This window comes from Acinonyx jubatus, chromosome D4 (assembly GCF_027475565.1).
Source record: "Acinonyx jubatus isolate Ajub_Pintada_27869175 chromosome D4, VMU_Ajub_asm_v1.0, whole genome shotgun sequence".
NCBI lineage: Eukaryota > Metazoa > Chordata > Mammalia > Carnivora > Felidae > Acinonyx > Acinonyx jubatus.
Genome location: NC_069391.1, coordinates 81,326,895 through 81,343,848, shown reverse-complemented (window position 1 = coordinate 81,343,848; position 16,954 = coordinate 81,326,895). Strand labels below are relative to the sequence as shown.

Below are 16,954 nucleotides of genomic sequence, written 5' to 3'. Positions count from 1 at the left end.
TCTCATCCTGCAGATAATTTTGGTGCATTTCCTTCAAGTACATGTCTTGCAGATGTCTGTGTGTGTGATGGCTATAGTATGTATAAATATACTGTATTTGCAGTTCTGTTTTTTACTTTTTCTGTATAACATTCTATCACGAACCTTTCTCTCAGGGAGTTAAAACTCAGGTATACATCATTGCTAGTAACTGCAGAACAGCATAACCTGTGACTTCATAACTAGGCAATTCTGCTATCTGATAGTTTGTTTCCAGTTTTTGGCCTCTTTTATATGAAATGTACCTCTGTATGCAATCCATTTCTTTATATCAATGATCAGCATTTTCATCCTTTTCTGCCGGTAGTTTCTCAGAAGTGGAATTACTGAGCAAAAGCATAAGGACCATTTTTAAGGCCCTTAGTACTTGTTGCCAAATTGCTTCCTAGGAGAGTTGCATCAATTTATACTCGCACATTCACTCTTTAAAGGCTGAATTATGTTTAGAATTTAAACAAGACAGCCTAGGAATTGGGGCTTGTATGAATCCAAAAGTACACTGAAGTCAGGAAAAGAGAAGAGTCCTGATTCCATTAGAGTCTTTTACAATATGAATTGCCATAAAGATGTTTAGCTTTGAGTTAGAAATTTAGCTTACTCAAAAAAGGAGTTGTATTAGAAATACGTCATGGTTACGTCTCTATCAGTCTGGGTGCTGTAATTCATAAACTATTTAGTGCAGTTCCTTGAATTTTTGAGCAATCCTGAAGACAGTGACTCAAATCTCTGTATTTCGTCAATAAAGTCACCTTTTGTGGACAGAAAAAGATACACTGGTTATATGATGATTTAGTTTGCTTGTGTCCTTTTATCTACCCGAACAAGCTTTTTTGCAAAGCCAGGGAGGGGAGAGGAGGCATTTCAGCAGGAGCTGGGCTGCCATCTGGCTTTAGCACTTTTTTTTGTGGTACAATTACTGATGCAGACAAGCAGGACCTCTGTTTCCCATAATGTCCCAGAGTATGCCCCATGGACCACAGAGCCTGCCCCACCCCTTTTTCATTAACACTCTTTGTTCTGGGAAGGATTTAAGGCTGCCTACAACACATGTGGATTATGATTTAGAGAAGAAATGGGTGCTAGGCAAATGAGGAAAGAAGAGAGGAGAATATCAGAACAGGAAAGACAAAGCCATTAGTGAGAGTAGTGTTCACTATGCACACTGGGCTCCTCTGCTTTCCAGAGGCCAGTGTAGGGCACGAGACGACTGGTACCTGACTTGACTCAAAGTGTCCATAAGGAGGTGGAGAAACTTCTAGAAGTCAACCCCCTACTCCCATTCTTTTTATTCTGTATTGTTTTACCTTGTGTCCCACAGCCATGGCCACTTGCTTGCAAGGATGACTTTGGAGTTCTGTACCCCCCCCCCCCCCCCCCGCCTTTTTAAAAGATTCTATTTTTTTTTTTTTAACGTTTATTTATTTTTGAGACAGAGGGAGACAGAGCATGAACGGGGGAGGGGCAGAGAGAGAGGAAGACACAGAATCCAAAGCAGGCTCCAGGCTCTGAGCCATCAGCCCAGAACCCGACGCGGGGCTCGAACTCACGGACCGCGAGATCGTGACCTGAGCCGAAGTCGGACGCTTAACCGACTGAGCCACCCAGACGCCCCTAAAAGATTCTATTTTTAAGAAACCTCTACACCCAACGTGGGGCCGGAACTCACAACCCCGGGATCAAGACTCGCACGCCCCATCCACAACCCCGGAGGTCTGTTTCTTACCGCGTTCTTTCATGTAAGCCAGCAGCACAATTCCAAGGGTCCGTTCAGTAAACATTCTGGAGAAGGGCGCCCGAAAACTGCAGTATCGAAACCCTACCCCGGAGCGTGAACTAATCCAGACATCCATTCTAGAAGATCTAGGGCCAACGCCTTCCAACTAGCCATACGACAGGCATAAAGCCCCCTCCCCCATACATCGCCTTCTGGAAAATCCATTTTACTCAAAGACTGGGGGAAGCGGGGTGTTCAAACACAGGGGTAGATTCACGCAGCAGAACGCAAACGTCACGCGAAGGCGTAGAAGAAAACCTGGCACTTACCCCAACCACAGCATCCTCAGCAAGTGCCTGGCCTCCGGCCTCGACACCTCACCCAAGACCTCCAGCGTCCTCGGCGTGGTCCTGCCCCACAAGCAGCGGGCTCGGTCTCTGCCAGCCAGAAAAAGGCTTCGTAACTACGCATCCGCTCCCGCGCTTCCTGGTGCTGTCAACCACGATTTGGCTTCGCGGGCGGCAGAAATGGCGGGAAAGGAGGCTGAAGAGAGGTCTTAATTCGGGTACCCGCTTCGGCACCAGGGGAGGACACAAAGTGCCCGCGGAGTCCGAGGTAATTCCGTGACGGGAGACCCGCGCTTAATCCCGCCAAGAAACGCCGATGAATGGCGATGAATGGCGTAAAAGACGTGCCTCAGAGTTTTCCCACTCCAGGCGGGAGGGAGTCGGGCTACTTGCTCACCAGCGGGGTTTCGGATTCTGCAGGGCTGCTCCCCGTGCGCCCATGCGCCCGCCCATATGCGCATGCGTGAGTGCGTGTGCGTGTGCGTGCGTCTGCTCTGCGCAGCCTCACTCCTCGCGCTCAAGCAAAGGTTTGAGGAGACGCTGCCGAAAAAGGGTGAAGCGCCCAGTGGAGCGAGGCACGAGGGCGGAGGAAACCTGGCCGCGTGTTTCAGGATGGTGAGTGGGCCGTGAATCTACTGAGCCTTCCAAGATGGGAGATGTTTTCTGTATGATGTTTTAGGATGGGCTGAGGGAGACAGTAGAAGAACGAGAGCATCGTATGTAGGGGGAGTGGGGAAGGGAGAGCCTACGTACCTGTATTAGGGTTCCCTAGAGACCCTAGAGAAAGAGGACCAACAGGATGGGTGTGTATATCGAGATTTATTTTAAGGAATTGGCGCATAAAATTAGTGCCTCCACAATCTGCGCAGCATGTGTAGAGGCAGGTGGTGATCTACTGCGGAGGCAGCTCTTAGAGGTGATAAGCTCACGTTCTGGAATCAAAGCAACCTTCCATCAATCACCAGTTTTGTTCAGTTATTAGCATATAACCTTGAGCAGTTTACCCAACTGGTTAAGCCTCATTCTTTTCATGTATGAAATAAGGATAGAAAACGGTAACACCATGTCACAGTTTTTTTATTGTGGCTCTTAAATGGGATGGTGTGCATAAAATGTTTGCAGTAGTTGGCACAAAGTAAGTGCTCAATAAAAGTAGCTAGTAGTATTGTCGTCATTTGGTTTCACTACACCAATTTTGAAACATGAGTGGTGTTTTGATTTTCTTGCTCTTCCTCCAAATGTTGACCTACTTTGTTCTACTTAGCTATTTTTTAATTTGTCCCTCTGTTGTCCCTTTTCCCACAGCCACTACCCTAGTTCAGATGGTTGTAAACTCTCTAATCCTCCATCTAGCTAAACAGGCAGAATCATCTTTCTAACATAGATCTGAGAATGTCTCCTGCTACTTAAAACACGTGATGACTTCCCCTTGCCTACAGCAAAGTTTAATTCTTTTAATAATAAATTCTTTTAATCTACTGAGCTATAATTGACATATAACGTGTAAGTTTAAGGTATGCAACGGTGTTGATTTGATACATTTATGTGTTGCATTGTGATTACCACCTGGGTGTTAGCTAACACCTCTATCATGTTACATAATTTCTTTTCTTGTGGTGAGAACAAGTAAGAGCTAGTCCCTTGGCAACAAAGTTCAATTCTTTATCATAGCATTCAAGCTTTTCTACTATCTGTACCTGTGGTAGACTGCATCATTCGTTCTGATTCTTCATGCCCTTCCTCACTTTACAGTTCCTTCCACTGAAGGCTTGGAATATATTTTCCCACCTCTTGGTTTTGGATTGACCATGTGTCTTTCTCCCTTGCACCTCTGAGAGGAAGCTCTTCAGGCTAGCTACTTTTCTCTCTCAGGAGGGTGAGAGAGAGCTGTGGAGCAGAGACATTCTACCTGAGCCCAGCCTATATCGGCAGATATATGAGAAATAATAAACAGGTGTTGTTGCTTTTTAATATTTAAAAAAAATATTTATTTTTGAGAGGGAGAGAGAGAGGGAGACACAGAGTTGGAAGCAGGCTCCAGGCTCCGAGCTCTCAGCGCAGAGCCCAACGTAGGGCTCAAACTCAATGAACCTGGAGATCATGACCTGAGCCAAAGTCTGACGCTTAACCGACTGAGCCACCCAGGCACCCGGAAACGGGTGTTGTTTTAAACCATTGAATTTTGGAGTACTTTGTTATGCAAATATTTTTTCAGGTAACTTTCTCCTCCAAAGCCCATATATGTTCCAGTTTCAAAGAAGGGCTTGTTCCTGACTGTGATACTGTGATTTGTAAGAAATATATATTTGGTCGTTTAGATAACCAGAATATATTTCTAATGTTTATCTTTGCCCACAGTTCCTGGCTCACAGCTCCCCAAACCCTTGGAATTTCCGAAGTGTTAAGAGTGATAAAGGCATTTTTTGTTGTATTAACGAAGGTGACTTTTGGTCTCCACCCATGGATGGGGGGCAGGTTGCCAGGAAAACCAACCATGTGATTACAGGGTTGGAACCATCAGTGTCTACCCCCTCACCCCTGAAGGTGAAGCAGCCAATGGGCAATGACTTAGTCAATCATGACTATGCACTGAAACCTCCATAAAAACCCAAGAGGACTGGGTTCAAAGAGCTTCCCAGTTGGTGAACACACGGAGATGCAGGGAGAGTGGCACCCAGGAGAGGGCATGGAAGCTCCACAAACTTACCCCATCCCTGCCCTACGTATTGGACTGTTGATTTGCATCCTTGATCATATCCTTTAATAAGCTGGTAACATCAGTAAGTGTTACTCTGAGTTCTGTGTTGAGGAAGTGGTTGGAACCTCTAATCTGTAGCCAGTCAGAAACACAGGCAACAACCTGGAGCTTGTGCCTGGCATCAGAATTGGGTGGAGGGCAGTCTTGTAGCACTGAGTCCTTAACCTGTGGAATCTGATGCTATCGCTGGGTAGGCAGTGTCAGAACTGAGTTGAATTCTCTGACACCCAAATGGTGTTTTCGAATTGCTTGGTGTTGTGCGGGGGGAGCTTCTCCCCACCCCCACCCCACACCCATTGGAATTGGGTCAGAGGAGCCTAAAGGAGTTGATGTCAGTTGACCAATACGTTTCTTGAATTCTCTGTTGTTCCTTGAGCTAAGAATACCCTTCTCTTTTCTTTACCATCTTTCAAAATCATACTCATTCTTCTAGGTTCAGCTGATATGTCACATTCTCTGTCAGGCTTTCTCTGATGTCTCCAATCGAATTTAACACCAATTCCTTCAGTAATCTCCCATAGCCCTTTAACCGTCTTCTCTGATATTCTAAGTGTCAACGTATGTATACGCTTCCCACTCACCTCTAATCTTCAAAGGGAGTATGTGTATGACCTACTCATCTTCGTATCCTCTTCAGTGTCCTGCGTATATTCTAGAAATGTTTGTCGGGGAAAAAAATGAATGAATGAGGGGGAGATAAATTGAAACATGCCATTTTTCCACAAGAACATATTGATGACCTGATGGTTTGCTGATGTTAGGCCCAATTTAAACTCCCAACTCATACCACTGATGTAAACTGGAGAACATTAGTAAAACAAGTCAAGAAAAACTGCTAAGAATTTAGTTTGGCTAGGAAAAGACACACTGAAGTATAATTTTTAAAAGGATGAAATTATGATTCTCTTGCAAATATAAAATGAATACATGTTGAAGACTTGATTCAATCCATTCCCTAATGAAGGTACCAGTAAGGTGTTCATGCTAGTTTAAAGAGCACTTGAGGAACTAGATAGGTATGAGCAATTAATTAAGGAATATTACAGTAAGAATTCTGAATTAAATACAAACCTGGTTAATAGCCTACAGAATAGTAAATGATAACTTTTGTAGATATCTTTTCCACCAGGCAGAAGTTATTTGCCCCTTTAGTAGACAGAAATGTACACATTAACATGTAATTTCTTTAAGTCTGGGAACTTTGATAGTTTTAGGACTAATTAGTCACTATACCAATTATGCTTAATAGCCACACCAACTATTTTGTAGATTGTTAAAAAGGTTAATTCCCTGAATTTGGATTATAGCAGGAATTTGGGCAAGCTAAGTCAATTATAAATATTTATTGAGTGTGTCTGTGTGGAGATACATAGGCACTTATATACTGAATATGATCCATTTTCTGCTTTCAGAAAGTTTACTGTAGATTATTTGTGTAAGAATTTCCTGAATTGATAGATTTGTTCTTTGCCGCAGCCCTCCATAGTGAGAATGGCTGGTATGGCTATGCCAATTTTATACGTAATCCGTTACTTAATTATATAACTTGCATGGACTCCTTCAGCTATCAAATCACATATAGGGTTTGGATTCAAAACAAAGTTTTCTGTTTCTGAGTCCAGTCTTCCTGTTTGTCCATCTAAAGGCCCCTTCTATAGGATGTCTTGAAATAGTTTGTTGATCATGCTGTATGGCTTTCAATTTTACACTTAAAAAAACAAAACGAAACAAAAACACTTTCGATCTGGCCTGAAGATTGGCAGAATCCTCAGAACTCAGGTAGTTCACAAACTTGTTTGGCCTACACAGGGCAATAAAATTTTCTTAAATTTAAAAGTCAGCGGATTTTACACACAAGTCCAGATTGGGGGCTTTTCTTTACAAAATGGTAGATCTGTAGATTTGGCAGTATTGGGTTCCCATCTCTGCATGACACCCGCAGGCTGGAGCTGGGCGTCTGTTGTCCCGTACGGACCACACCCACCCAGCCTCACTTACTAACATGGCCTTGGTCGTGGCTGAGTGCAGTTTGACACCCTCGATTGCCTCTTCCCTGCCTCCCTTCCCCCTGCCTGCCCCCAAGCAGTGTGCAGCACCCATGCAGCTGCAAAGGAAGCCAGCATTCTGAACAAAAAGAAGGAACTCTGCAGCTCCTTGGGATCATCTGCAACTCTCCTGACAAGATTGGGCCAGAAATTTCACTTGGCTCTAAGGGGAACTAATGAGTGTATCTATTCAAATCCTGTTCTCTGTGGCTACTACAGCTAGAGTGAGTTGGAACAAGAAAAAGCAATTTGGGGAAGGGTGGCAGATGTATTTATATGGCTTAGAAAATTAGCTTGGAGTCCTGCCGAATAAGGACCCGATGGGATTTCTGAGGGATGGCTGTCTACCTTTGTTAGCAAGGTGACTGCAGAGGTCATATTTGTGGACCTGGTCTGGGGAAATGCAATCTGAAAAATTCTCTACCTGAGTGGAATGTTATCGAGTGCATAATGGGAAAAGTTTTAGGTCCAGCTGGTAGACTTGTCCCTCTGCCTGTATTCCTCTGCAGGCCTAGATTAATTAATATTTCATAAATTAGTCAGTACTTAGAGATATGCATGTGACAGAGGAAAAGGAAGCCAATTCTGCAGTCTTCTGCTTTTGGGCTAACTGGGCTGAAAGGGCGTCTCCTCGAAGGACAGTAGTGCTTGTTCTGTGGGATGGGAAGGGGAGGTGGCACCTTCTCCCTACCCGTCACTTTGTTATTTGCTGCACAGATGACTGAGCTAAGAGAGGAAAAGGGTCCCGGGAGAGGGAGCCTGAGAGCCTGGGGGAGAGCCAGTTCAGATCAGTTCAGATCCCTCAGTTCAGAGATCTGGCTCAGTTACTCACTGGTCCTGTGACTCAGGGTAAGTTAGTTGCCTGAGCCTCAGTCTCCTCATCTACAAAGTGGGATGGGACAGTGATTGTGAAAAATGAAGAATCTATGCAAGTGATTGGCCCACAGTAGGTACTGCAAAAATGTTAGCCAAACCTCCCACCAGTGTACGTTGGCTTCCTTTCCTCTTTGAAAAAGCTTAGGGAGGAGAGTTCCTCTGAAGGCAGTGAATTAACAAAGCACCGTGACTGAGAATGTTGGTCCCTGAGCACACTACTTGTGTGTGAATCCCTCTCTGAAAACTGCTTAATGCCCCTGGGCTAATTGTATAACCTCCGTGTTACAGCATCAGTTTCCTCATCTCTAAGTATAAAAATTGCACCTATCTCAGGGTGCCTGAGTGGCTCAGTTGTTAAACCTCTGACTTCGGCTCAGTTCATGATCTCAAGGTTCATGAGGTTGAGTCCCACATCAGGTGAGCTTGAGCCCTGCTTCGGTTGATCTCTAACCCCGTCCCCGTATTGGGTGAGCCCTGGTTCTCTCTCTCTCTCTCTCTCGCTCCCTCTGCCCCTCCTAGGATTCTCCCTTTGCCCCTCGCTCACTTGTGCCCTTTCTCTCTGTCTCAAAAAAAATTGCACCTATCTTGAAACGATGGTGGCGAAGATTACATACTATAATACAGGTAATTACTTAACTATGTGCCAACATAGTAGGTGCTTAACAAATGTAAGCCTTAGAAGAACCAAGATGAATAAGTTCATCTTTATTTTTTATTTGAAATGATCTTCCTTTAAATTCACATGGAAAATTAAGAATACTTCCAATTCAAAGTTCTAAGCACAAAATCCAGGTATGTCATGTCCTGGATTTGCTTGTTTAATTGCAGATGAGCTCGATGGCCAGTGGGTGTAACTTTGTGGGCAGGGGCCCCAGCCCAGTGCTATCAGTGTGCACTGGCTCAGGAACTCCACATATTCCTTCCTTCCTTCCTTCCTTCCTTCCTTCCTTCCTTCCTTCCTTCCTTCCTTCTTCCTTCCTTCCTTCCTTCCTTCCTTCCTTCCTTCCTTCCTTCCTTCCTTCCTTCCCTCCCTCCCTCCCTCCCTTCCTTCTCTCTCTTCCTTCATTTCTTTCTTTCAGTTTATTTTTTGAGAGAGAGAGGAAAGTGCAGAGAGAGAGAGGAAGACGTAGAATTTGAAGCAGGCTCCAGGCTCTGAGCTGTCAGCACAGAGCCTGATGCAGGGCTCAAATTCACAAACCCTTAGATCATGACCTGAGCCAAAGTCGGATGCTCAACTGACTGAACCACCCAGGTGACCCTATTTCTTTAATGTGAAATTCACATAATATGAAATTACCCATTAATCATCTTAAAATGTACAATTCGGTGGCACTTAACTACATTCGCAGTGTTGGGCCGACATCACCTCTATGTGGTTTCATGACATTTTCATCACCCCACAAGGAAACCCTGTTTCCATTAAGCAGTTACTCCCCATGCACCCCTCCCCTGGCCCCTGGCCACCACTGGTCTGCTTTCTCTATAGAGTTTGTCTAATCTGGATGTTTCCTATAAATGGAATTCTATAATATGTGACCTTTTGTGTTTGGCTTCTTTCACTTAGTCTAGTATTTTGGAGGCTCAAACACCATTTTAATTATCACTACCCTTTGAACTGCTCTGGCTAACGTTCCAGAATTATTAGAATCCTTTTTGAGAGTGATGATAAGATATTAAAACCAAAAACAAATAATGGTTAAAGTGCCTTCTAGGACAAATAGAGCTTCCTTCTCTGCATGTTTGGGTGTCAGATGTTTTGGGGTGGGTGAGAGACAAAGCTGCAGGTCACTGCAGCCCCACAGTGATAGAAGAGTCAGGGCTGAATGTGCCTCCCTGGCTGGTGGATCATCCCTCACCCGTAGCTATTGCTGATGATGCTGGAGAGCAGACAGCCATGTTTAAGAACGAGAATGCTGAGAAGCAGCCTCTCGAACTGTGTCCAAACAGACTTCACGTTCCCGGGCCTCAGGCAGGTGCCGAACATCGAGTTAATAGGCAGAGGGTCAACAGACAGTGCATCAACCCTGGAGAAGAGGAGAGAACCAGGAAGGGCAGCCCAAAGCCCTTGCCCACGGGGAAGGTCTGTTTAAGAATATCATCAGCAACCAGACAAACCAGTCATGGTTCCTTTTCTGTAACATGCATTTATTGAATGTCTGGTCGCCAGGGCCTCAAAAATGAACAAAATGAGGTAGGTTCCTAGGGATCTCTGTGTCATAAGAAACCAGTGACTAAACCTGTATAAAGGGCTTAGACCAGTATTTGATACATAGTACTCTGTAGGAGGTAACTTATTATTGTTATCATAATGCCTTGTGGGGTTGATATTTTCTGATTACTAGTTATAGTTAGTAGTAGCAGTAGTGGTAGTGACGTGGGTAGATGGATAGATAGGTAGGTAGAGCTACAGTCCTTTGGGGATTCTGTCAGTTACTGTACGGATCGAATCCAAATATACATTCTTGAAATGAGGAAATAACTACTGGTGAGTTCAGGAACCCACCAGGGCCACCATGAGATGGACCTGAATCCCATTGATTATCTAACCTCCATGAGTCCTCTCTGACTGGTGGGTAACAGTGGTATTTTGGGTCATAAGAAAGTAGAATCAATTCAAATCCTGAGTCCTCTCTGACTGGTGGGTAACAGTGGTATTTTGGGTCACAAGAAAGTAGAATCAATTCAAATCAGTAATTCAGTTTTAACAGATGATCAGCAATCCTCCAAAAGTCTGATTATTTCTTCATTTTCCAGTCCATAGTCATCTGATAAATAGTCTCAGGTCCCTTGGAGGAAGGAAGGCTGGGAGGCTTAACTTTCTGGTGGTGTAGCGAGTTCTTTCCTCAATGAGCCCAGCTCCCCCTTCCTTCAAGGGGTATGTGAACTGCTCACAACTAAAAACTGACTGAGGGGCTGTGCCTCTCCCATTAGGATGATTCATGTCTCTTTAGTAAACCTACGGCTTTTGGCTTATACAAATCAAATAAAATTTCTTTTTTTTTTCTTTTTAAGTTTGTTTATTTTGAGAGAGAGTGAGCACATTCACACATGCAGAATCCAGTGGGGCTGGATCTCTCGCATCACGAGATCATGACCTGAGCTGAAATCAAGAGTCTGATGCTTAACTGACTGAGCCACCCAGACGCCCCTGAATAAGATTTCTGAAGGTTAGCCATCTATATCACTTCTGGGGACACTAAGATCAACTAGCCCATGCCAAAGACTTCTGCAGGCCAGACTGGTGATTACTGATCCTCTCCACTGCCCTTTACTGTAGCCACGCCTGCCCTGTCTTTGATAATCAAGTTGCAGCCACTTGGCCTCCACTACCCTGGGATGCCATCATTTCCCTCTCTCAGAGAAGCCCAAGGAAAGAACCAGAAATTGCAGCTGGACTTTCTAACTTCTGTGAATGTTTGCAGGTTGCAGGCTCCGATCTAGTTGCCTGCATACGGGTATGATACAAATGTGTCGGTTAATCTAGTCTTTTAAAAAAAACATTCCTTTATATCAGCAAGGAAAGCTGAAAGCCCAATAGAAAAATGGGCAAAGGATAAAATTTCTTTAAAAAGCAATGCACCTAACTAATGACTATATGGAAAAATATTTAGCTTCACTAATAATGACATGAACATAAGACAACAAAGAGATACTGGTTTTCATCTGTGGGGGGATGTGGAGCCTTAAGAGCCTTACGTTTTGTAGTTGGAGTAAAAACTGGTCCAGGTTTTCTGTAAGACAACATAGCAATATACATCAGAACCCTTGGGTTTGGGTCCACAGTTCCATTTCAATAATTTATATTAAGGAAATAAAGTATGAAGATGTCACAGAGCCGTTTTTATGTGTGAAGTCTTGGAAACAACCTAAATATCCAAAAACAGGAACTTGCTTTACATAAATTATGGTTTACACATGAAACATTCAGACATTCAGTGATTCATTAATAAGCACTTATTAAGCACCTGCTTTGTGAGAATTCTGTTGTAAAATCTGGGGATGCAGATGATCTCTCTTTTTTTCTTTATGGAGCTTTTAGGACTTGGTGACATAGAGTATATAGAAAAATAAATTTTTACTTTTTATTTTTCTATGTTTTATTTAGTTTTGAGAGATAGAGACAGAGACAGAGCACAAGTGGGGGAGGGGCAAAGAGAGACGGAGACACAGAATCCAAAGCAGGCTCCAGGCTCTGAGCTGTCAGCACAGAGCCTGATGCAGGGCTCGAACCCATGGACCGCGAGGTCATGACCCGAGCCTACGTCAGATGCTTAACCGACTGAGCCACCCAAGCACCCCCCTTTTTTAAATTTATTTTTATTTTATTATTATTATTTTTTAGCTATGATGCAAATTAAAAGGGTCATGTGATAAAGAGTAGGGAGGAGGCTACTTTAGATTAAGTTAGGAAAAGCCTGACTGAGATGACATTTAAGTAGAGATGTAAATGGCAAGAAGGACACTAGAAATCATTGTTATGTAGGTCTGTATTTTTTGACATGAAAAGATATTACAAGCCCTAGTTTTTCATAAAACTGTATTGGGAGGGGTTGTGGGGGGATGTAGTCCAGAAGGAAGCCTGAAGGAACTGATACTGATGAGAACACGTCCCCAGCTGCTGGTAACTGCAGAGATGGCTCAAAGCTGATTGAGCAATAAAGTAAGTGATTGATTCCTGTACCTGAAAAGGCAGGATTTCCAGGGGCTCAGTAATGTCCCAGAGGACCTGGTTGCTCTCTCTCTGTCTCTCTCTCTGTTTCTCTCTTGTACATTCCATGGAATTGTTTCTTCTCTCAAGATCCCAAGAGAGCTGCCAACAATTCCTGGGTTACAGGTTTCCTCATTAAGGTCCGGTAGGACCTAGACAGCATCTTTGTTTCAACGTCCCATAAAAAGATACGAACTTCACTCTGGTTGAACTGGCTTGGGTCACATGACCACTCTTGAATCAAATATCTCGGCCAGGGGGATGGGCTATAATGGTTAGCTGAAATATTAAAGACCCAGCCATGGTGCCGCAGTGAGTAAATCTCTAAATCATCAGGCTGAGAACTAGCAGGGAGCATATGTCTCAAAAGAAGTTTGGGGAAACTTTTCCTAGAGGAAGGAGAAAAATTTCTGGGTGGCAAATACCAGTTGCATACTGAAAAACACCAAAAAATGAATGTATATCACTAAGCTTTAGATAATGAAATTACCAGTGGTTTTTTACTTTCTTTTTTATACTTCACATCTGAGTTTTTTACAGTGAGACTACATTAATTTTATAGCTACAAGACAACAAAATGATTTCTATTTTTTATAATTTTTTTGTTTATTTTGAGAGAGAGAGAATGAGTGTACATGTGCAGGGGAGGGGGAGGGACAGAGAGAGAAGACAGAGAAGGAGAGAGAGAGAGAATCCCAAGCAGGGTCTGCACTAGCAACACATGGCCAGACGGGGGGCTCGAACTCACAAACCATGAGATCATGACCTGAGCTGAAATCAAGAATGGGACACGTAACCAACTGAGCCACCCTGGTGCCTCTCCATTTTTTTTTTTTTTTTTTTTTAATCTGGCAAAATGAATACAAGGCAATAAATGGACAAAGACTCTTTTTCTGGCTTCTGTGTAAGAGCTCTTGCCTTTGAATTTGCTTCTCCTTCCCTAAAGCATTGTTTTTGCCACAAGCCGGCTATTCCAACCTTTTCCCTAGGTAAAAAGCAGGGTCCTGTTACAGGCAGGCTCTTGGACCCACAGAGTCTCCCTCCTACCCGCCCTGTTCCACTTAACAATTTAGCAAGGCCTGCTGGCTTGCATTGCCCAGCTTCGTATGTGCTATTCTGGGCCCCTGTAATTCTTCAGCCAGTTGAGAGTTCTCTTTGGTCACAGCTGAGATACTGCAGACTAAGAATAGGCGCCTGACTGATGAAGGAAGGTGACAGCGATGGGGCCGCGAGGAAATGTGCTCCCTGCCAGGGCTGCTTTAACAGTCCTAAAGCTCAGTTTTGTTCTTTGCTCCTGGGTGTGCCGCTGGTCTGTGGTTCTGTTTTCCATATGTTTCTTGTAATCTTGCCAGCTGCATAATCACACAAGTAACTTGGGCTGGAGAGGCTTATTAAGGGTCCCAGAGAATGCTCCTTCTCAGCCGGGCTTCCTGCTGGAAGTCCTGGATCTGCGTTTGCCACACAATTCTCTATTGTGCACTTGGGGACTTTTTCCTCAGAGGCTTTTGATTGGAGGCCAAAAGGATATTTTTGCATTTTCTGAGAACTGCTGGGAGAAACCAGTGAAATTCTCTGCCTTCTCAGCACAGTTGCCTGCTCTTGTAAAGTGGCAAAGGGTTTTACCGTTGCAGGGTGAGCTCCACCCCTGCCCAGCTCGGTAGCCTCGGGGAGTTTATGTGTTTTAAGCCTATAACCCATGTTTGGGGCCTCAGCTGGAGGTCGTCAGGGCTGGGGGCTGGACTCATCTGAGAGCTCATTCACCCACGTCTAGCAGATGGATGCTGGCCGTCAGCAGGAGTTTCCACTTTTCCATGTGGTTTCTCTGCAAGTTGGGTTGGACTTCCTCAGAGCACGATGGCTGTGTTCCCCACGCAAGCGCTGCAAAAGAGGGAGCAGGGAAGAAATTCTATCTCCTCTGACCTCGCCTCACAAATCATAAGTCATTATTTCTACCACATTCTATCCATGGAAGCAGTCATCAGTCCCACTCAGGTTCAGAGGGAGACTAACTAGAATCTGCTTTTTGATGAAGAGAGACAGGTTCTGGAAGAGGGTGAGACTGGAAATGTTACTGGGGTGACTTTGGGAAAATATAACCTGCCACATTTGCACACAGGTCACTGAGCGAGTTCACCGAGGTGCTTCCAAGACTCAATAATTATACTTTGAGATGGAGAAAGGTGATGATGTCAGGAAGGAGCATGGCTGGCTCCACTGTGATAAACTAGGATAGACGTTTGTTCCAGTTTCCCGGAGCAATTGCTGAGAGAAAGTCCAAGAAGAAGGAAGGCCATAGCAAGGAGCCTAGTTCAAAAATGTTTACTGGTTGGCTGAAACACCCTGGCCTGCTATAGAGACCTTAAGTGTACTATTTACTTAAAAAATTTTTTTAAGTTTATTTATGTATTTGAGACAGAGACAGTGTGAGTGAGGGGGCAGGTGGGGGGGGGGGGAGAGAGAGAGAGAGAGAGAGAGAGAGAGAGAGAGAGAGAGAGAGAGGGAGAATATCCCAAGCAGGCTCCACACTGTCAACACAGAGCCCGACGTGGGGCTCGAACCCGCAAAACCGTGAGGTCATGACCAAAATCAAGAGTCAGATGGTCAACCAGCTGAGCCATCCAGGTGCCCCAAGACCTTAAGTTTAAATAGTTGAATCCTCTGGACGCCTGGTTGGCTCATTTGGTTGAGCGTCCAACTTCAGCTCAGGTCATGATCTCGAGGTTCGTGAGTTTGAGCCTGCTTTGGATTCTGTGTCTCTGTCTCTCTCTGCCCCTCTCCACTCATGCTCTGTCTCTGTCTCTGTCTCTCTCTCCCTCAAAAATAAATAAAACATTTAAAAAAAAGTTGAATTTTCTTGCAAACTTGAAGGACAGAGCTCTACGAAGGCAGAGACCAAGTCTGCCCCATTCTGACGTGTGTTCATCGTGCCTCACGTATACAGCTCCAGTGACACGTGTGGAAAGGGGACCATGGAGAGGGCTGGGCTATTGGCCAAGATCTGAGACTAAAGATGGGTCTCAAGCTTGACCAGTAGGTGACATTCTGTGTGTCCTAGGTGTGTGCTGTGCTGTCAGAGCACTGGTATCCAGAGGGAGCACAAGGGTTGCAAACCTCCAAGGCGCTCTGTGAACAGGAGCCTCGAGCCTTTACACACTTTCTGACCCATTTCTGTTTTCATGCCCATTTGCAAAGGTAGGGGCGCACAAGTTGCAGGCGATGCCATTAGAAATTCAGTCTCCTGTCTGCAAGTGTGTTAATTCACATAGTCCGAGTGGATTTATTGAGTGGTTAGTAGGCACCAGATGTTGAAAACGGGTGAGATGGTGTCTTAGTGACTCCATAGCCTGAACCGTGGCCTGGAGTGTGGTGGGGAAATGCTCACCCAAGGATGGAGGGACAAAAGGGTCTGGGAGACGTGGTCCGAAGAAGAGAGGAGAGGAGGCTGAGGCGGAAGCTTCTGCTCCCTTTTACTGAGACTTCTGGGCTGCGCCTCAGCCAAGAGTTCACACAGAAGTACCCCCTGGATTCCCCACACGGCGACTCTCAGGTAGACTTCTGCTGGCACCAGCCCCAGCCATAGTAGAGGAGAGTGGATGGCCTGGGCCTGGGTACGTTATCGACTCTTCCTTCAACAAGCATAGCCTCGTCTTGATTCCCACTCAAGCCTTGGGTGCTGGATGTAGAAAATTGCATGGCCAGGGAACAGAGTCTCAGATTGTCAGGGCTGTTGGCGCGTTCTGCGGTTTTCCTCGGGCTTCTTCCAGGTGTTCTTGGTCAGGCCTCTTGCCTCCATCCATCACTCCAATGCCTGCCTCCTCACACCCCCTCTCTCATGCCCAGACCCAGGCTGAGATGTGCACCACGCGCACATCTGCAGGCAAGGAGAGAATCCTGGACTCTGGGAGTTCCGGAAGCCAATACTAGAAAGGGGTAGGGAAGCTTCAGGTTTAGAGCATTCTAGGAAGTAGTGTGGAGACAACCAATGCTATACTTGTGGAAATTTCCTCTGTAAAACATTTGTCAAGTAAAAAGTTCTTTTCATCGCCTTCTTGTCAGCAGAAGAGCAACTTCTCCAGTGTTCTAGACTTCTCTGTGTCTCTATCTCTGGCTCTTTCTGTCTCCCCTCAGTTTTCCTTCTTAAACTAAAGGCTCCTGGTAGCCCCCAGAGTTCCACTTCCTCTTTCTTTTACATTAAAAATAATTTTTTTAACATTGTATTTTGTTAGAGACAGAGACAGAGTGTGAGCAGGGGAGGGGCAGAGAGAGAGGGAGACACAATCTGAAGCAGGTTCCAGGCTCCAAGCTGTCAGCACAGAGCCCCATGTGGGACTCGAACCCATGAACTGTGAGATCATGACCTGAGCTGAGGTTAGACGCTCAACTGACTGAGCCACCTAGGCCCCTCCACTTTCTCTTTCAATATAATCAGTCCTCCTCAGGAGCTCAACCACTTTGACTAGTGCTGTT

At 45.0% G+C, this 16,954-nt stretch overlaps 1 protein-coding gene across 1 annotated transcript in view; it reads left to right on the top strand.

Moving 5' to 3' along the window:
- Positions 1-2,533: 2,533 nt before the first annotated feature.
- ENTREP1 (endosomal transmembrane epsin interactor 1) overlaps positions 2,534-16,954 on the top strand; it is a 116,299-nt gene continuing 101,878 nt past the window's right edge. The window contains exon 1 of the mRNA XM_053205293.1: positions 2,534-2,715. Within this exon, the coding sequence (XP_053061268.1) occupies positions 2,554-2,715 (162 nt within the window). The 5' untranslated portion in view covers positions 2,534-2,553. The remainder of the gene's footprint in view (positions 2,716-16,954) is intronic.